The sequence below is a fragment of the Haplochromis burtoni genome, unplaced genomic scaffold, assembly GCF_018398535.1.
Source record: "Haplochromis burtoni strain Fernald_Lab_line unplaced genomic scaffold, NCSU_Asbu1 Contig_17, whole genome shotgun sequence".
Taxonomy (NCBI): domain Eukaryota; kingdom Metazoa; phylum Chordata; class Actinopteri; order Cichliformes; family Cichlidae; genus Haplochromis; species Haplochromis burtoni.
The window spans coordinates 2,026,140-2,047,453 of NW_024582378.1; the positions used below are offsets into that span (position 1 = coordinate 2,026,140).

The 21,314-nt window shown below is 38.2% G+C and overlaps 1 protein-coding gene across 1 annotated transcript in view; it reads left to right on the top strand.

The window, feature by feature from the left end:
• Positions 1-4,089: 4,089 nt before the first annotated feature.
• The window catches only part of LOC102313901 (F-BAR and double SH3 domains protein 2), a gene marked incomplete at its 3' end in the record, with an annotated part of 39,126 nt that continues 21,901 nt past the window's right edge, over positions 4,090-21,314 (top strand). Inside the window, 5 exon segments of the mRNA XM_005916043.3 lie at positions 4,090-4,329; positions 7,628-7,725; positions 11,748-11,793; positions 18,617-18,687; positions 20,632-20,776. Of these exon segments, the coding sequence (XP_005916105.2) occupies positions 4,309-4,329; positions 7,628-7,725; positions 11,748-11,793; positions 18,617-18,687; positions 20,632-20,776 (381 nt within the window).

The window sequence follows — 21,314 nt, forward strand, 5'->3', positions numbered from 1 at the left end:
TGTGTGAAGCAGTGATGCATTCACCTTTTCTGACACTTCAGAAGCCAGAAATCCCCACCTAAGCAACCATTAACAATAAAAAGCGCTCGAAGTTGAATTGTACTTAAAGTAAGGGCAGTGCAATAGCTTTGAAAACTTTTATTTTGCCCCCCTTTTAAAAAAATCACACGGATTAATTTCATATCTTCCAAACTGTCCCACAACTGGAGAATCTGATTTGTACTTTTTATTTGTGTATGTGTGTAGATATATATGTCCAGATTTCACCCCATATACAAAAGAAACAAGATGTATTTTGCAAAGGATGCAAAAAATAACAGTAGCAGACCGTTTTTTTTTCTTGTTGGCTTCATTGTTTAGCTCCACAACACAGGCATAAAGTGTGATATATTTTGGAGGTCCAAAGGAATAGAATTTAACTGAATAAATTCAAGATGAATATGAACCGATGCCTATTTAAAGAGGGCGTTTCCACAGCAAACTGATGCTGATATCCACACACTGGAGCAGAAAACGTCACTGAATCCAGGAAATGTGCATGATGCTGACATTTTCCTGTGTCCAGTGTTTAAATGAACCCATGCACACATGAATATACAAACTTTATATAGCTTTTATGTCAGCTAATTATCCCCTGCTGATAGTTAATAAGAACTTCTGAAATATTTTTTATGTAATTTTTTGATTCAGTCAGTGATCCAAAACACAAAAATGTAAAATATAAAATGTACAATGGCATAATCGTGTTCTGATCAATCTATTAATTAACTGACCGCTTAAATGCGATTCTCAGAAATACATGCTGGGGTCATCACTGTTAAGATACATTTAATCAGTAAACTTTCAAATCTTATGTTTTCAGCTTTTTTGTGTAGAAAAATGTAAAATCAGAAAGAAAATATTTACTAAATAACTGAATAGATTTATCAAATTTATTTAGGCATACACCTGTTTCAATGAAAGAAACACATCTCATTTTGTCTTAAAATAAATTGTAATGTGAAGCATTCCATGCCTATACAGTATTTAATTTTTTAAATACATTTTAATTATGTTAAAGTCTACATTGATGGTAATAATCCAGCCTGATGCGCAGTATGTTGGTAAAGAATTTTAAATACAAAATTGTGTATGTTTAAAAAAAAATGTCTCACACTCAGGAGCTGGAGGGCTTTTAAAACATTTATTTCTTACACATTTTATTTCTATACCAAGTTTTGCTTCGTTTTTGTGGATTTTTTAAAACATTATCACTTTTAAATATTACTCCACATTTGTTTTTATATATTTATATATTCGTTCTTATTTTAAAATTCATAGATTACTGAAGCTGCTCCTACAAAACGTGGTGTATAAAAACATGATTTTAGTTTGAAAACTTCACAGGAAATCGCACTTATGATCCTGCAGGCGCGATCTTCATCGTCAAAGAGGCAGTGGCTTGCCACGTGAGTGAAGAGGACCAATCAGAAAGGGGAGTGGATCCATTTCTTCTCCTTGGAGCGCATTCTTATATTTTTTTTATTGGCTGCAAGACAAATTTTGGGATATGCGAATATCTTTGCAGCATATTAAAGCTTATCAAAAGTTTTACTTGAAATTAATTAGACTAACAATGGAAACATTATCTTCCTCGTGAATTCTTTTAGAATATTTTGTAATTAGACACCCCCCTTAAGCCAACACTGTTTTCCTTCTCTGCTTTTAATCTGCTTTTTGGCTGCTTGTTAAATTAAACCATATTCTTAGTATCAGAGATACTAAACCTAATTTACAGGCCGTTATGGAAAATGTCTGGCTTTTTGACCCTTAATTCAGCTCCTTACCGGAAAAGTTCAGTTAAAGTGAAATTTAATTCCTTGCTATTACAAAGAAATGTCAGTTTACAAAGACAGTTCTCTAGAGCCTTCAAACCAGCTGTTGCTACTAGAGATGGACCGATCCGGTATCGATCCGATACTGACCTAAATTACTGGATCGGATATCGGAGAGAGAAAAAAGAAAAAAAAAATGTTATCCGATCTGAAGTATCACAAAATCACCTCACAAAACGCGCTACTTAGCATAACCCAGCTCCGCGCATCAGAGCAGTATTTGTCACGTGATAGAGCTGTTGTCTGCCAGACCTGTCAGCAGGCTGTTGGAGCATTTGGAGCCTCGCCACATGCTTCCTAATTTCATCTTGGCGAAAACTATCCCACAGAAGTAAAGCAAGTGTGTAAGTTCATCCCTGAATGTTTGCATAGTATTTCCACGTTAAGCTTAACAACTGAGATATTGAGCCACAGCTGGACTGGCCATCAGAGTTCCATATTGAGGTGAAAAGGAAGCGATTTGTCCCGTACTTCAGCTAGAATTAAAAAAATAGACACAAAGCTGGAGTTATTCTGTCTTTGCTGCGAGGTTGCATCTACTTGCTCATTCTCTCTCCCTTCCTCTCCTGTTATTACTTCAAACATGAAACTGATCAATGATAAGCTGATCGGCTTTTCTGCCGCAAGTCCCATCTTTCTTGTTTGTTTATCGCCCACTTTGCGCTAGAAAGAGGAGACCAGTGGATAAACAACAGCAGCACGTTTAAGCGTGATAAGCTGTTGTTAGAATGTATTTAATATTACTTTCTAGTATCAGCTGATGTTTGCTGGAGCCACAGCTGTAAAAGCTGCTGGTCATGATATCGTTTGGATATGTGGTGAGAGGGAAACATGAAGATGAAACCAGGAGATGTCCTTACTGAATCATCAGAGCTGAGCAGGTGATGGAGAAACAGGTTTACCTTTTAGGTGACATGAATGAGTTGAAGGGAAGTTATGAACTGTTTCTGAGAGACAAATAACACCAGGATCCTTTTCTAAGTAGCTGACAGCTGGTAACTGTGCAGGGGCGGGTCTAGCAAAGTTTGTGGGGCCAGGTAGGGCATTAACAGGGAGAGGGGGGCACAAAGAAATATTTTTCTTTGTTATGTCATTTAAAAACTTTGAATAAATAATTATCTGAATCTTACAACAAAAGTGGTCATCTGATTAAATGTATAGAAATCCATTATTGTATATAGTAACTAATAAGTCTAATATACACCCTAGTAAGCTATAGTACTTTTTCCTTTGGGAAGGTACCATCTGTGCAGTCTGCAATTCTGTTGAAGAAAGATGTTGAATCTATTTAAATATTGTAGAAAAATAATTGATTTCTGTGCATTTGTTTTACACTTGCATTAAATTAAAGTTGATTACATCGATTAAGGGCGGGGGGTGGTTCCCTAATATTTTTGCTGGGAGTTGGCAACCCTATTAGTTAGGTAGGTAAGTACTCTTTAAAATACCAGAATAGGGAGGATGGTGTAGGTTTAAATTTATTAGATTGATCAGTGTTGCTGAACTATAAAATGTTTTGGGTGGAGTGTATTTTTTGCATACAGGTATAACAGAATAGCTTCAGTCTCTTGTTTTTTAAAACTTGAGTATGAACTTATACAAAATGCAGCAAGATATTTATAAAAAACAGTTTTATTGATTACAAAATACGCTATATCGGATTCATATCGGTATCGGCAGATATCCAAATTTATGATATCGGAATCGGTATCGGACATTAAAAAGTGGTATCGTGCCATCTCTAGTTTCCAAATATATATTATATGCTTGTAATCTATTATTAAGTATAATAATAGTTAGAGTACAAACTGTAGTATTATTTTTAAGAATTATTTATTGCAGATTTTTTTAGCACACGCAGAATAACTAGATAGATAAATGGATTTGTACTATCTATCTATCTATCTATCTATCTATCTATCTATCTATCTATCTATCTATCTATCTATCTATCTATCTATCTATCTATCTATCTATCTATCTATCTATCTATCTATCTATACAAAAATCTCATGTTCCCATGTATAACGCGCCTTATGTGTTAGGCATGTGTTAATTCGTTACAAAATAACTTACATAAAACCTTAAAATATCTGTTCAAAACCACACTTTGACCGACCGAGCGTGCTTTTATTTTCGACATTCTGCACGGAAGTAGCCTCTATGTTTCCCAGAACCGGGCTCTTATTTCGAAAGTTTGTCGGGAAGTGTGTCTTAATTGCGCAGGTTTTGATTCGCTGCAGTGTTTTCTGCGCCCTGGGGCCACAGTGTTTTCAACGGGACTCAACTTACTACTTGCTGGACTCGCCATGGCCGCTTGAGCCTGCTGAAATATTCTTCTTCCGTTATCATTTGGTCGTAGCGTTTGGACAGACTTTTTTTTTCAGACATACTTTCGCCTTCTTTTGCGTAGTTTTTATGTCAAGGAACAAGGATGCAGCCTCCGCCGAGAAAGGTGAGTTTTTGCCGTTGTAGCCCCCTGAGCTAACGTTACTTCGACGGACTGGTGCATATTTAATGGTTGGGAATTTATGCTTTGTTGCTCTTCTCCCGGTTTAAATGAAGAAACTCCCCTTTTATTCTCCAAATATGTCCTTGTTTGTTTGCTTATATGTCGATTTTGCTTTCATTACCTCTATAAATACCACCACAAGAGGAAAACTTATTTTAAAAGACTCCCATGTGCCACTTTTTTAAGGGAGAATAGCCCCGTTAACGTGCCCCGTTCCCTCTCGAACGGAGAAAGGGTCCTGCTAAAGTGACAGCTAAAATTAATAAATGCATCCGCAAAAGTGCGCACATCTTAGAAAAAGTTTATTTTGTTTAAATAAATAATATTACGGAGATTTTGTTTTACATCGGCTCAAAACTGATCCAGCTAAGCAACGCTTAAGTTCAAGTAAATGCCACTTTGGCTCCCTCCTGTCCCGCTGCCACCCGCTAGTTAAGAGGAGCAGAGTTGGGGGGGTGAAAAGCTGGAAGAAGGTCCTCATTTTATCCAACGCAGATACAAGTTGTGCTTTTATGTGTGCCGATTTTAAGAGGAGGACTAACCTTATTGTAAAACTTACAAATCAAGTTAAGAACTGTGATGCAAATATTCCTGTAGCTCCGAAGAGTCAGTTGACAGATACTAGTACGGAGTTTTGTGGAATTTTTTTCTCTCTAACAAAAAGTCTGTGTACGGAAGAAAAGCACTAGTTGGCTTAAAAGGGTGTATTTAAAGCTTAAAACAGCTCAGTAGGTGTTAAAGTATAGATTAGTTCTAAGTGTTTTATTACAGAAATAAGCATGAAAGCAAACAAATCTCTGCAAAGTCGGCCTCTATGCGAAAAAATGTTCATGTGGGATCATATTTCAATAACAAGACTCAACAGCAGGGCAGTTTTTTTTAACCACAGGACATTTTGTAAATATAAAACTGTTAGGTTTTGGTTAATTTTTGTTTTGTATTTGGAGCTTTATGGAGCGTTTAAAGATTTTTTTAATGTGTTTGGACATTTTGCATGACCCCCATGAAGGGTGATGTAATTGTAAAAATCTGTGTTTTTCCTGCTGATGCCCTAGGGAAAAACTTTTTAACTGTTACACAAGCAGTCCGTTTAACATACTGATAGCTTGAAAATATAATTTACAGTGGCAGCAGTGTTGATTATTTTGGATTTTTTCTATGTTTTTGCAAATTGTTTATTAAGGTAAAGCATCTTTGACGACTTTTTATCTAGTTTATGTTATTTTAGCTGAGGTTCCTGGCCTCTGTACTCGCTCATGAAGGAATAAAGGCACTGCCTGCTCTCCCTTTTATTGTACTTAATAGTTTCGCGCCCAAGGATCAACCTAAAGATACTGAATCATATCTGTAAGAAGATATTAATTAATAACAATGATTTATTCTCACACAGCCACAAAATGTATAATAAAACAAATTTAATTCTGCTTGTAATTGTGTTATTAGCAGATTGTTTTGACATTTTTGGACAAACAAGACACTAATGAGGCTTTGCTTTCTATCTTGTGTTCCTTGGACTCTTAGTTAGCTAAAAGTTTATCTAAAGAATTATCTTAGACTAAAGACACAACATTGATTTCTTTATTGATCAGTACGCTACCTTTGTGTGGTACTTTGGTCCATAAAGCATTAAAAAAATCAAAAATATCCATCAGAAATGCCTTAAAGCATACATTGTATCATTAGATTGCTTATTTTATTCTCTCTTTGCTCGCAGACTAAACAAAAATAGATCATCAGAATATCTGATTGCTTTTCGGCCTGATGACTGGAATAGTTAACTAATTTCTCCACCTTTTACTAGCTCTTAGTAAGTCATTTCTTTATAATTAAATTGCAAGATGTGTTAAGCATCGTGTTATTAAACTTACTTATGATATTTTCAGTTATTTGTTTTTGTTATAAAATGAAAACGGGGTGATGGATCGTGTGAATTATGTGGGATGGGAATGAAACACACTATATTTTGAGTTAAGAACATATATATTTTTCCTAAGATGTCAGCTAAATATCCAGAAGTGCACTGATGGTGAGAGGATGAAGTGGTTATTTTAAAATTTTGGTTTTTGCCTGTGTTTTAGAAGCTTGGAAAACACATGTAGGCTGGCCAGGCTTTATTATGCATTATCTGGTTTGACAAAACCGACACCCCTGGCCGAAAGTAATTGGCGTCACAATGGTGGTTTAACTTTCTCCACCTACATCAGTCAAACATTATCAGAGGAGCTAGTGATAGGGATCTAAGACAATACGCCACAAAAAAATAAAGCTGTAATGAATCAGCAAAGAAATGTTGCACAAATGTGTCCAGCTGTGTAAAATAGACCTGCAGCAGATTAGAACCAAGCATGAAAACATTCATTTTCTGCATAACCAAGTGGATGCATGCAGATTCCAGTGACTGTGCGATACATTTTTATGCTGCAACTTTACAGAACTGCATTCCTCCATGTGTTGTTAGTAAGATACAGCTCAACAGGTTGCATGCAGTCCTGCAACAGAGAATCTATAACACACTGAGAACATGCTGTAAGCTAAACACCCACCCCCAAAATAAAAAAAAAGGTTTTACACCAAAACTCTGAACATAACCTCTTACGGAGTAGGTTATGCTTTCAGTTGTCATGGTGACCTGGCCAGGTAAGAAGAGCGCTCCGAAAACGCTGACTTTAAGCAAACGTGTGTTGCTAACCCATTGATCTTGCTTCAGGTTTCTCGTTGTTGCTTTCTTGTATTTCGGCTGGGCATATTGTTTTGAACATCATACAATGTTAAAATAAAATGATCATATTTGATTTTTGATTTGTTTTGTTTTTTTAACAGATTTTCACTTTTGAGTTGTAATACAAAAGGGGAAAATTGACCAAAATAATGAGACAAAACCTCCAAATCAGTTGATATTAATAAGTTCATTTCATATGTATTTATACGACAAGTTCAAAACACTCCTTGTGGTCAGTAATGAGACTCTTGGTCTTTTGATTCACATCCAATTAGAAACCCAGAGAGACTAATTCTCACCTGGTTGCAGGTACTGCTTGATAATGATGGTTATCACTTCCAGTAATGCCAATTATGAGCTAAGCTGAATCAGCTCATAATTAAGCTGAATCTACCCTCTAGAGGTGCTCCTGTTGTGATTGTGCAGGATGAAATCTCCTTGGTCTACCTGTATGAGGTTAAGAAGAAGAAGAAGACAGCTTTAAGGTGTTTCTAATGAGCCTTATTCTGTTCCCCTGTTCAGGTCCGGGTCACCCAGGAGTTGAAACACATTCATGCTGAGCAGATGAGCAGATTACAGATCAAACACCAGACAGAGTGTGACCTGCTCGAAGACCTGAGGTAAGCAAACACAGGTGCATCACAGGGTACCTATTAAATGCCAAGATGATTTTTTTGAAGAGGTAAAACAGTTTCAGACTGGTCCTCATATGCAAAGCTGTTCGTCTTCTAAAAGTATTTAGAGCATTTCCATGAACATGGCCATGAATCTTTTAATCTAGTAGCTGGAGATCAAGCATTAACCAAACACCTCATGCTCTTTTCCATCAACCTTAGAAACAGCACAAAAAAATTCAGTAAACATGATCACAGCAAGTGACAGCACTCAGTTGAAAAAGAGGTATTTTATTATGATTTGCTAATTGGAAGCTATTGCATTATTCACAAGAGAGCTGCTGCTGGGAACAGAGCTTCTAACATCCTTGCCTGAGTTTTAGGGTGTGTTTAAATTCCAGTATTTAAGGGTCAAAATCTTTGGCTTTGGTTGTAGCTTCTCCTCTGCTCTCTGCTCCATATTTCTCTATGAAAATGACAACAAAGGAGGGAAACTAAAAGACTCACTGCACTGAAATAAAATGAGTTCGTATGAAATAGTGAAATAGGAGTGTTTTGCACACACAGACTTTATTTGACCAGGCTGCTCAAGTATGTCTGGGGATATATAGTACCATATAGTCAAAAAACACATAATTTTCTCACTGAAGAGTCTTGATATTTGAAACAAGGACACAGGTTTTCCTGCTATGTGTATCACAATTCATGGAGTTTATCTTAATTGTCCACCATGTGGATGATTCTCCAATTCATTTGTTCAACGTTTACTTAACAAAAAATTGTAGGGAGTTTAGTCGCGGCTAAACAGCTTGCTGTGACCTTTCCCATCTCTTTTTTCCTTAACATCTGGCTCATTTGCTGTTATGGCACTCCTCAGGTCCTCAGCTTCTTAGCTGCTTCTCCAGCAGGTCTCCCATCCTTGCTCTACAGCTGGTATTGGTAGTCCCTCTTATGCCCTGAGATTCCTTCTACCACCACAAGTTCAAGCACTAAATTAAAAACACAAATTTGCATTGTATTTTTTTATTTTTCCTTATAGTTGTTCCTGGCACGCAGGATTGGTTAGTCAAAGCCGGTGTCTATAAACATTAAAATTAGCCTCTTTGTTGTTATGTTTGGACAAAGTGAAGCTTTGTGCTTAGCTAAGTTAGCAAACTTCTGGCTTCATGTACGGGCTACAGCAAAAACACATAACTGTAAGCCATTACTCAGTGCCGATTCAGGCATCTGCTGTTGTAAATATGTGAATGAATAAGTGTCCATAAAAAGTCAGTCAAAGCTCAGAATCAGCAGATTTATTCTGAACAATGACCTTTTCGTGGGATGCAAGTTTTCTTTTTATACTATGAACATTTTAGAAATTACAGTCTCTTGAAGCACAGAGGGGTGGGCCAAAATGTGTTGCTTTTCTTATTTGCCTTTTTTTCATCTTTTTTGAGCCCTCAGAACACATTTAAGCACATTTTAGCTCTGCCAAAAGCTGCAACTAATTTAAATCAATTTATAGCCAAAGACTAGTTTTTGTTAATCTTCTCTTTCTTTTTTATTTAATCTCTTGATAATGGCACCATTATCTACCTACAAAATGACAATATGATGTGATTTTATTCTGTAGTATCATTCTCATGTTTTCGTTTTACACACTTTAAAGTAGAAATTAAACCAATTATTTCTTCTTACGTTTTTCTGAGGCTATTTGAAGGTTGTTTTTCACTTTTTTAAAGAAACCAAATCCAAAAGTCAAAGTGGATTAGTCTATAAAACTGAGGATCGGGCCAAGTAAACAAATAGTGACATAGAGAGCTCTGTGTTCAGATGCGTAGGCATTTTAAAAGTTAAAAGCCAAAGGTTGTGGTTGTATCATGAGCCTTAGATTTGACAGCCTACTGGCTCCCCGCTTCCTGTCTGTGGTTGGTGGTGGAGCTGTGGACCTCCAAACAGCTGGAAGTCAAGGTCACAGAGAGCTGCCAGATGTTCTGACTACCCTGAACCATTCGCTGTGGGAGGGTGAGCAACTTTACTCAGCCAGGAACAATGTGAAACTCTGCTGGTACAGATTTTTTTTAAGGGTCGCTCCTCAATCACTGACAAGAAATGATTCAGCAAACTTGAAATTACGTCTGGCTGTCAGCAAAAGCTCTGGTTGGGAAAATGGCAGGAAGTAAGTGTGGGGGTCAGTAGATAAAGGGAGCCTTGGAAATGCAGTGAAGAGGAAGAGAGGGAAGCTCCCAGGAAGTACAGCAGATTGTTTGGAGGCAGGGTGGAGCATGGAAGTCAAGTCTCGACATGTTTAACGACTTAATGATGATTTTGCTTCACTCGAATTTTTCCCAGGGCACTGACCTCTCTTCTTTTCTTAGACTTTGCATAAACTTAAGTTGAATTGTGATTAACTTCCTGTTATTGTGAGTAAAAAGTGCTGGTTTTCCACGAGCATCTCACAGAAAACCATAATTGAAATGGCAATAAAAAAAGATCGGCGCCTCTGATATGTAGGATACAAATGTAGGGCTTTTTCTAGATGGTGTCATTAGAAACATCCATGTTAATTATCACAGAAAGAGGGCGGCAGCTAAGGGGATGACGTGGAATGGGGGGAGTAATAAAAGCTTAAGAATAATCAGGAAGCGTGGTCATTTGGTTTTAAGAGTGTTTTTTTTATCACAGTATGTTTTCAGATTCTGGTGGTTTCTGATGTTATTGCCACTGTTATCTTTATATAGGTTTAATGACTTCTCAGGAGGCAATTATGTTACCATTTCTTGTGTAGTATCACAAAAGAATGTTGCTTTCACACATGGATGACAAAGTTCATTATATCCACAATCATTTTTCAGTACTGAGGTCAAAAATTATCAGTGCTTTAGTCTGTAATACCTCCCTAATACCAGGTTCCTGTACCCAACTTTAGTAATGCGGGTATAAAATACCTGAAAAATGCTAGATGGGATAGGTTTGTGTGGGATACGTGGGATATGTTTACATCAGCAGATTCTTAATGATTTCTTGGACCTTTATTGTCAAGTGTTGTCACTTTGTCTTGAACAGGAGAAGGGTCGATTAAACTGAAGAAAAAAATCCGTAGACTCATTCAATTGCAGATGTGTACAAATATTGCATGTCTGATTATGAGCTACTGCTAATGTTAGTGTGGCTAAAATTAGCAGGTCTAGTTGGACTTTTTTTTTTTTTTTTTTTGGTTTTCGAGTGAACTTGTCTGATATATCTAGTAGAAACGTGTCTTACAACAGTAGAAGTTACGTGATGTTTACATTATTGTTTCTAGATTTTAAGGTGCAATATTAAGAGAGTCTGTGTTCTGCAAAAGTAGGACGCTCTCATGACTCATCGTGTGACGCCACTGACTAGCCAATCGGTGGCATGCGTTCTGTTGTTGCCCGATCTGGCAAAAAGGCTTAGAACGAGCAGCAAGTACACCATCGCTTTGCCGTCCTCCATTGTTGTGACTTTTGGCTGCGTTGCTATGACGACCCCATCCACCTTGAGGTGGTACTCAGTAGTAATGGAAAAATGACTGAAACCGAGTCAAGCCAAGCCGAGTGCTTACTAGTGGAAAGGATACCAATATAATACCAATATATAGGCGTATAGCTAATATCAGCCAACATATTGTCCATGCTGATATATCAGTCTATTGTATATCCAAAATCCAATAATACTTTGTGGTAATTCCCACTGTAGTAGGTCTCTCCAGAACATTTTGCCACAAGGACAGGTACATACACTCAACAAGAAGAAGGCAAACTGGCACATACCTCAAAGTGTCATTCTGACCACGCTATGAAAGCAATGTATGTCTGTGTGTTATTAGATGACAGTGAAAGATCATTTTGACTGGAAATCTGTATATACTGGCAAGAAAATCTGAAGTTCAAGTAAACACAACTCATATTGTCTTTGCAATCCTGGTTTTATTTATGGATGCAAACAGTAGATTTGTTGTATGTTGTCTTATCCATAATTGTGCTGTGCTGTTTTACAAATGTACTCCCTTTTCTTCTGTTTAGGACTTTCAGCCAAAAGAGGGCAGCTATAGAGCGGGACTACGCCCAGGTAAGTAAATCTCTTTGTCGTCTTCTTCACGCCACTACTGATGCGCGTTAGCATCGCTGCTGTGCTGCCTTGTCATTTCTGTTGCTAAAAATACGTTTATTTGTTACGATGCAGCCCACCAAACACACCATATGACAGTGAGGTTGAGGATGTGGCCCTAAGAAAGCTTTTAGTTCTCATGTGGCCAGATAGCTCATGAATGGAAACCAGCCGCAGAAAAAAACACCACAACAGAGAGAAGAACAGCATCCACCAGCCATCCGCTGGCTCGTTTCCTCCTCGCTCTGTTGTTTTTGCCCGCAGCTTCCTAGAGACGCCAGTCGAATGTTTGAAAATCCCCTCTCTGTTCAGGTCTTGCAGCCCTGTGAGGAATGTCCACCAGCTCTGTGAAAAGAGGGGACTCATCTGTAGTTATCTAACCAGCAACCTTACATGTGTGTCTGGTGCTCAAGAGGTTTATTGTGAAAAGTCAAACAAACGGAAACAGGATTAATCTGTTTTATAAGCCCAGCTGGTAGCTGAAGGGAAAGAACATCAGCAGAAGAAGAGAAAATGAATGCTTTTCTGCAGTGTGTATATATCTGTTCCTGATTGTTCTGTCATGCTCAAGAGCTTATCGTCCTTACAGAGCTTTGGTTAACATTCCACTAGACAGTGCAGTGTCAGTATTTTATGTCAACTTTACTAGCCTTTTGTTTAAGAAGCTAATTTCTTTTACTTCATACACTGTTGGGTAAAATAAGCTGATCAAGCTTTGAAATGAATACTCCGCGCCCCTTTTTTTGACTTGCAGAGAGGATGGACACTGTTAGCCTGGAAAAATTACAAGGGAAATGCCAATGAAAGTGATCGTGGCAATCTAACCAAAGACTGTTTTTCTTTTCCCTTAAACTCCATTGAAAAGTTGGTTTTATTAAGAACCCCACTGGCTTTTTATTAACAGAGGTTTTGGTTGTGATCACAGCTGTTGTCGACTCTAGAAAAGTGTTTTCTGTCACTCCACCTGGGTTCGTTGTTGTAGTTGTGCTGTTGCATCTTTGCTGCTCGCTGTATGTCAGAGATGAGAAGCTGCAGATCCTCGTTAATCTATGAAAGTAACATCTTCACTTCAGCTGTGATAGCAGCTTTTTCCTATAGATAAACAGGCTAATAAGGTTTTTCTAATAATATGTGTGGGCGTGTGTAAATAATTTTATTCACACATGCTCTTAAATATGTTTTACAGTCTCAAATGAAAGTGAAATGCTGCATGACCGGAGTCATTGACCATGACAATAAGAACGTGATTTTTATTACCTGAAATGCTTCCTTTGATTTAAATGACAGCATTGACAGCCAGAAAAATAGCATTCATCTAGCTGTTTGTCTCACATAATTGCATTTAGTGGAAACATCATCACTGACCCAAAAAACTATTTTTTTTACTGGCCATCAGTTATGTCAAACTCTGTAGAAGGAAAAAACACTCTTGCAGCCAAGGCTGTTCAGTTAATTGAAATATGTGAATCCCGCTCATTGCCTTTGCAGAACTCCTGGAGGGGTCATAGGAGTTTGACTGTACAGTTTGCATGCGTTTTATGGATCTGTGAGGTTCCCCAGGCAATCCTTTTGGGAGTACTGTGGGGCTACAGGGTACTGGGGTCAGTGTTACACAACATCAGTCTTTGTATAACTTAAGTGTGAGCTGTGTTGGTGTCCTTGGCACAGAGTCAAGCGCATTCTCACTGGCTGTTGGCCAGTTTCACCCCCTTGTCTCCTGTATCCTATTTGTGATCCTCAAGGAGACAATCAGAAGGTGTGAGTACTGAGATCACGATGTTTAATGCTCGATTTTTGTGTTGACCCAAAAAAAAAGAAAAGAAAAGAAAGTTACATTTAATCTTTATTATTTGGATTTAGATTTTTCCCATAATCAGTCAACCCTACCTGTAGCTCTCCCCTTAATTAATGTGCGTACAAATGAGTGAATCTTGACCTTTGGCTTTTATACTCTCACAAGTGGAAGACCTATTTTTGTCTAGTAATGCTGAAAATGTGTAATTTACCCAGCCTTTAAGATTTTAAATGGAATACAGGTATTACAAGTATAACTTACTGGGATCCTCTGCAGATTCTTTAATTTGGTCAGATTGGCTGAGGCACATAAATGCTTGATTTTATTTAATTATTTATTTATTGCCAGATTAATCAATGATTGGTTGGACTTTAAAGTTTGAAGTTTTGATTTGTGTGGGTTTTTTTTGTTGTTGTTGTTGTTGTTAATGCAGGTCTATGGACCAATTTCCTCCATTGATGCTGTCAAAACTTCCAGTGTGGGTACATAATAGTTGCTCGATTGGCTTCACACAATTTTTTAACAATGCAGAAGTAAAAAGGGACTTTTGTGGAGGAACTTGATTGTAAGAGGCATGACAACAGGACCGGGGTAGTGTGAAGGTGAATATTTTTGTGGTGAACTAAGAGAAATATTTATTTAAACTTCTTTGAGAGAGACGAGTATTTGAAATGAGCTGTTAAATAAGCCTGACTTAATAAACCAGGTTTAAATGTACTAGGTGTGTACGGGCCACACTGAATTAGACAGCTTCAATACCCGTCATGTGGACAAAACACACACACATTCAAATATATTGTTCTTTACAGATTGTAAAAGAGGAAACGTCACCTCACATAAAATACATTTTCGTATACCAAGAAAATAGCAAACTTCAAAACCACTGAACAACAATAGATTAATGTGTCTCCAATTATAAATTCATCTATAACATCACAAAATGAATTTGGGCTTATAGCCTCATAGGCTAGGTTAAAATTATGTGGATGTGATATTAATATTTAAAGGTACTTATCAGCTGATCTGTAGGTAGACTAAGAGGAAGTAAAGCTTTTAAATAAAAATCCCTTTTGACACAAATGCAGAGAGGACATTCAAATAGAAACGTGTGAGTATCCAGCTGAGAGTTGAGCTCAGGCTGCAGATGAGCTTCAGTAACCCGGTGCATGTGTGTTTTATTGGATATGCATGCCACAACGTTTCAAACATTTTATCCTCGCATGTTTAATAAACACGAGACCTTGACAGATCTTTGTCAGATGAGAGCACATCAGGTGGTCTTTTATAACATAACTGTGAGAAAGTATTTTGATTAATAATGAATCACCTGGGTTTTTAAAAACTTAGTTGTTCCAGATTCTCAGGTGTGCAAAGTTCAGGGTTTTTTTGTCTGATATTTGTAAATATTATGGCAGTAAGCTAAATGTCTTGGGCTTTAAGTGTTTGATCAGACAGAAAAAAGAGTTTGGATTAATGTCTGCGTGAGAATCGGGCATTTATTTTTTGCTGCATTCAAAGATTTAAAGGATCAGACGCTTAATGAAATGTTACTTTGAGCCATAAACAGGAGAACAGTAATCAAACCCAGTCTGTTTGTAGGGGACTAAATTATGGCGTCCGTATTTCCAAAATGATAATCAGTTGTTCTTCACTAACTATATGCATGATCTGATTTTTCTCAGTTTTATGTTATTTATCAGCCAAAACTTGGCAAATAAGACAACTGACGCCATCATATTTTCCTTTATTTGAGTATTTGATAAGTAGAAATCGTTTCCTTGAGCTCTGAGATGATCTGATAAGCTGTTTTTCAAATTTTCAGATGTTTTACAGGCTAAAGGATTAACCAATTAATGGGGAAAATGATCCCTAGATTAACTGATACCAGAAAATACCACAGCACAAAACATCCGTAATCAAAAGTCCAATGTTTTGTGACCTGTTTAAACATCATATGAAGTTTCTATGTTGGCTCTTTTGCTTCTTTACATGTCAAAAATGAGCCTTAAACAGAAGAAAAATAAGTTGACTAAACACACTTAATAATATCGTCTCGTATATGTATTGTAAATTTGGCAGACTCATTAATCTTTCGTTGCAGGCCTGAAATGAAGTAAATGTCTTCATTGAGTGCTGCATTAGGTTCAAAGGTGTTCTGTGTGCCTGGGTTGGGCTGCCTCTCAGTTATGTGATCAGTTAGAGACCCGCTGCCAATGGTTGAATCAAAGTGGGTCAGAGTGTCTCTGGATTTCTTGTTCCTTTTGGTAACACCCCCCTCTTTCCAGTTTTTTCTACCAAATCTCTTTTCTTTATGCGCCTTTTTCTTGGTCCCTTACACCTGCAAGCTGCTATAGCCATTAGCCGATTGCTATTCAGACCACACGGTGTGATTTAAATGTCCCCCTCTGTGTGGCTCTTCCTCTGCCATCCTCACATCCCTCCTCCTCCTCCCCTGTCCTTTTTCCCATCACACCATTCAGGCGTGTCTGCGATGCTAGCTCAGTAGGCGAATCTCTCTATCTGCAGCTCACAATGGCCTGGTCTGTAGTGCCTTTGAAGCTTTGGCACCAAGATCACCAAGACCAGTGGGTTCAGAGTCCCGGCCTAGCCTGCCTCAGGAGCGCATGACAGGGCCTGTCTTTTCACAGTGGACAGAGAGAGGATAGACAGGCTCACATTCTTGATAGGCACGAGTTAAATAAAAAGAAAATGTTGACATGAAGTGGAAAGTCAGTTTGTCTGCACCCAGATCTATCCACTCTAAATTCTGTTCTGGTGGTATTGTTCCCCAGTTTAAGCCCGGTAATCCTCACAAAATAAGATGTTTAAATGAAGTGAAGCCAATCTGTTATTACTATTATAACTGATCTATAAATGAAGTTTTGCTGCTTTTTTTTTCTCCTGGTGTTCTCACATGCATCACTATATTGAATATAATGAGTTTGATTCTGGCATGAAATTAATACAAATAAATTTTAGGTATTTATTTTACTTTTGTGGGATTCATATATTGCTGTATGAGATAAATGTCTGCACATACCATTTGAAAACAGTAGCAAATGCTTCAAGCACACCACTAACAGGCTACCTGAGGCTGTTATCTGGAGACAACAGACAAGATTTGGGTTTTCATTTGTGTCCAGGGTGAGATTAGATTTGTTTCCCAGGTTGTAATTTGGGAAATGTGTTCCCTTTTCTGCTCTCCACACAAGTGTTTACCTACATGGGACAAAACCGAAGCCTTGGAGTACAAGGCAAGAATTGGGGCTTAGTGAAGGTAGCTTCAGGTGTAACCCTCAGTTTTCAGAAAGCAGCTCACTTTTTTCCACATTAGATCGCCATGGTAAGCTCTGTTGCAGACCTAACCTGCTGTGGAACAGGTTGTGTTCAGGATTAGAGGTCAGCAGGTACAAAACCACCTACTACTGACCAATAAAATCTCTGGAAAATATCGATCCAATCCAGGAAGATCTCTCAGACCACTGTGTGCAGATAGTGAGAGGTTCTTTCCCTGATGAGCATCAGCAAGAAACATGAATTATTATTCTTCTTTTATTCCTTTCATACTCCTCTTGGCTGCAGTTTGAAAACAGTTTTATTCTATAAGCCTCATAGCTCTTAAATTAAATTTGGAAGCAGTCTAAGCCTGTGTTTTAATGTTGTTTTCTATTCTTTACTCTGTGTCAGACTGTTAAATGCTACCGAGCTGGAAGATTGAAATGATCTTACAGTCGTGTAAACATTAATTTAACAAAATAAAAATTGTAATTATACATCAGATTATCCATTGCCTTTAATGACAGAGCTGTGATAAGACTGCTAACTTACACAGTCAAACACTTTTCCAGCCTTACTGATTAAGGCTTACACACATTTAGACAACATTTTTAATAATACGCTTTCCCTCTAAGTCATACTGCTGCTTTGTCTGCAGCAGCTGTGCTGCTTTCCGCCTGTATTATGTGTTATACTGCCAAATATTTTTCTAAAATTACAGTTTTATCATTGTTTGTTTAAAAGAATACAATAAAATAAATATAAGCCCAGTAGACATATCCATGTTTCTGCTCCCAACCGCGCCTTTTCCATCTTAACTCGCTTGTAGCCAAATTGGGAAACATTGCATTGAGTTATTCAGTTGATAGCCACCTACATGTGACCACTTAGCCTGATTCATGATGTTAGGTTAAGGGAAGCCAGATAAGGTGACCTGGATTTGCTGAACTTCCTTCATATTTCACTTAAATGCCAGTTTTCAGTGTAGCTCAGGCTGCTACTCGCCTGCAGATTCTCATCACACAGATATGTTTGTAGGATAAATAACTAGTACTAATACTCCAGCCTTTTTATTTAAAGCGTTGATTATTTTTAATACGAATACTGTCGCTCCAACATTATATGTCTGCTGCTAAAGATATTCATGTTTGCTTTTCGTCAGTTTATTCAGGTTAGCGCACCTCTCTGACATACCAAACATACTCAGTCTTCTCCTGCTCTCACCCTGTCCTGCTATTTTGGCCCTTCAAAGGTTAACCTCACCATTGGCTGAGGTGGAGGAACCTAATATATCTCCAGGGCTGAATGTGGTCTAAATAAATTACATTTTTCTGCTAAAAAAAAAAAGAGCCCACGTCAGCATAAAAACCAGCAAGTGAGCCAGCATCCAAACAAGGCTTTGGCTGACAGGTGAACGAGTCCATGCACTGTGAAGTCATTCCATAGAGAACATACTTTATAGTGAATGTGGACAGTTTCATATGGCTTACTTTTATCACAGCTGTTTTTACTGAGTTTACTCTATCTGTGCCTGAAGGGTAGAGTAGAGTTTGTCTCTTCGTGCTCTGCCCACCCGCTGGTTTATAGGACAAGGTCAGGGAGGGTCACAGTCCTCTGAGTGCATCTTCTGTGAAGAAGAGACGTGTGAAATGTGGAGTGGTGTCAAAGGTGAAAGGTCACCGCTGCTTTTGTTTTTCACTTCCTCTTTTGCAGGCCCTGCAGAAGCTGGCAAATCAGTATTTAAAGAGAGAATGGCCAGAGACAGAAGAACCGTCAGACCACAGGTAAATTCCTTCTCCAAAACACACAGATGCTGCTTTGGACTGTTTATTGTTTATTGATTTTGTTTATTGTTGTTGTTTTTGTGTGTGTGGGGTTGGGGGGGTTAAGCTGTGGTGAGGGGTCCTTGTTAAAATTTTGTGCACTCTCAATCACATCAAGAAAAGATAAAACATGGCACGTTCATCTCATACTATGACAATAATTTCTCTTGAATTTAATCTTTTCTGGTCTCATTATTATTAAAGACATGCACAAGTACAACTTTTTCCCTTTCTGCAACGATACCAGCGCCTCGCTTTGGCTATTTGATCTAAAACTAGTGCTAAGTTGTGAATCACTCCTTTACATGTAATGCAACGTAAAATGGCTTTCCTAACTTTGTAAAATAAGATATGACTGAACAATACATCCAACTATATCAAATTAATAAACAGAGAGAGAGAGAGAGAGAGAGAGTCATCAGGCTGCTGTCATTTACGGTCACACGGTTTCTCCCTTTCCTGAACTTTCTCACATTCATGAGTTGGGTGTGAAGCTGACAGACACAGCTGAAAGGAAATAGCATTAACTGAGGTGACAACGTGTTGTCATACAGTAAGCGCAATAAAAGCATTACAACAAGTGTTACAACACGCCAAGGCCTTCCTGGATTCTACCTCTGACATTAACCCTTTGATCTCAAGTCATCAGTGGAAACACTAACTCTGTGCAATCAGAATAGGACATTTTTTTCCCTTTTATGACGTTGTCTAGAATATAGTCTAGAGATAACGTCTACCTGGCCGAACACAATGACAGTGAAAGTAAACTAGGGAGAGAAGGCGAACCAAAGCATTGTTATCACCAGATCTTTTACGTCGTGTCAGCTCACTTCGACCACAGTTTGCAGTTAAAATTTAAAAAAGAGAAATAAAATTTGTTGGAGCAGGTAGGAAATACCTGCAGGTTGCCATGCTGTGCTTCCTCCATCCTTTACTCAGCACATAAAACAAAGAACAGCATAGAGTTGAATTAAATAGATCTGACCATTGTCACTAGAAGGACCCCAGCCTGAAGCAAAAAAACACCGAAACTTTGCGTCTTTACCAACTGTTGGCTTCTACGACAGCTTTAAGAGCCAGCCTCAGACTCCTATTTCCATCCCTTTGGTTTAGATTGCTAAACTGTCTTTACTCTACTTCATAACTGTATCATAGAGAAGATACAGAAAAAACACTAAATATGTTTCATTTTTGCAGTAGTTTATTCTGCTCTGAGCTCAGGGTATCAGATATATCACAAGCTCTCCACCTGCTTCAGGTTGTAGTTAAAGTTGTTCCTCCTTTATTTGACGGAGGACCACCACAGCAGTGACCTAACCAGCATTCCAACAGCTTGATAGCAGCGGCTGAACTTTCAAAGTAAAAGCAAGGGTATTGTTCGACAATAAGTCAATGACGATGTTATCTCGGGTGATTGAAAAAAAAAAAAAAGAAACAAAAAATGTATTTGGGTGGTGGTTAAAACAGCTGGGCGTCTGAAACACTGAAATCCAGCTTGTCAAATGTCACATAACAGTGAGCTGATTATATCGGACATGGACGTCATTTTGGCCTGTGGGAATTTATAACACACATTTCTCATTAATCACAAACAGACTAAACATCTAGTCTTAAATAATTATGTTAGTAAATAATGAAGCCTAGACTTTCCATCCTTCCTGTATACAGGTTGTTGCCTGTATTTACTCACACATTTATCATTGTTGGTTCAAATCAGGGAGAATTTTGGATTGTTTGCTTGTTTGCAGGGTCGTCATACATTTGAGTTCACGCAATAGCCCGATGGGACGTCAGACCATATCCTATTTTGTTTAATAGTGCATCTCTAGCTGTTTAGTTACTCACTTACCATTCGTTATGGCGAAAAATGTCTCACTGCATCAATCTGCGTTTGTTTGTTTTTAGGAACATGTATTGTGTTTGGAGGGCCTATTTGGAGGGTATGGTCCAGGCAACGCAGTCCAGAATAAGCACCTGCGACAACTACAAAGTCCAGGTGGCCGACGCAGCCAAGACAGCACGACTGCAGAAGGAGCAGCAGCTTAGGAAGGTATTGCAGGTCTCACTTCTGTCCTTACATTGACGTGCACTGCTGTACTGATGCAATGCAGGGTGTTTATCTTGTTTCCCCAAAGTGAAAAAGGGAAGTTGATGGTTTTAGAAGCATGATGCTCACATTGGTTACTGTTTAGACCTTCAGACACTAAATGATGCTGTTTAACCAGATGTTAATGGCTCTCGTGAACTAAATCCGAAGACGCCTTCTGTCCTCAAACAACCACCTCAAAATTGTGACAGTGGAAGCTGAAGTCAAGTCGGCTGGCTTCCTATTTCATGCACACCAACAGGAACAAAGTGGCTTTCATTATTTTTAACACACAACACACAAATGGTGTGACATGCCCACACACTAATGATAAAGTTCTGCTTTTCATACTTGCCTGTTTCTGTAAAACAATGATGAAGTCACAGACTGCTCGACTGCAGTTTTCCCTGATGTCATTTTTATCTGCCCTTTTTTCCATTTCGTGTAGTGCTGTCATCCCCAGATAGTGTGCATCAGTTATGATTGCAGCACAAAATGGGAA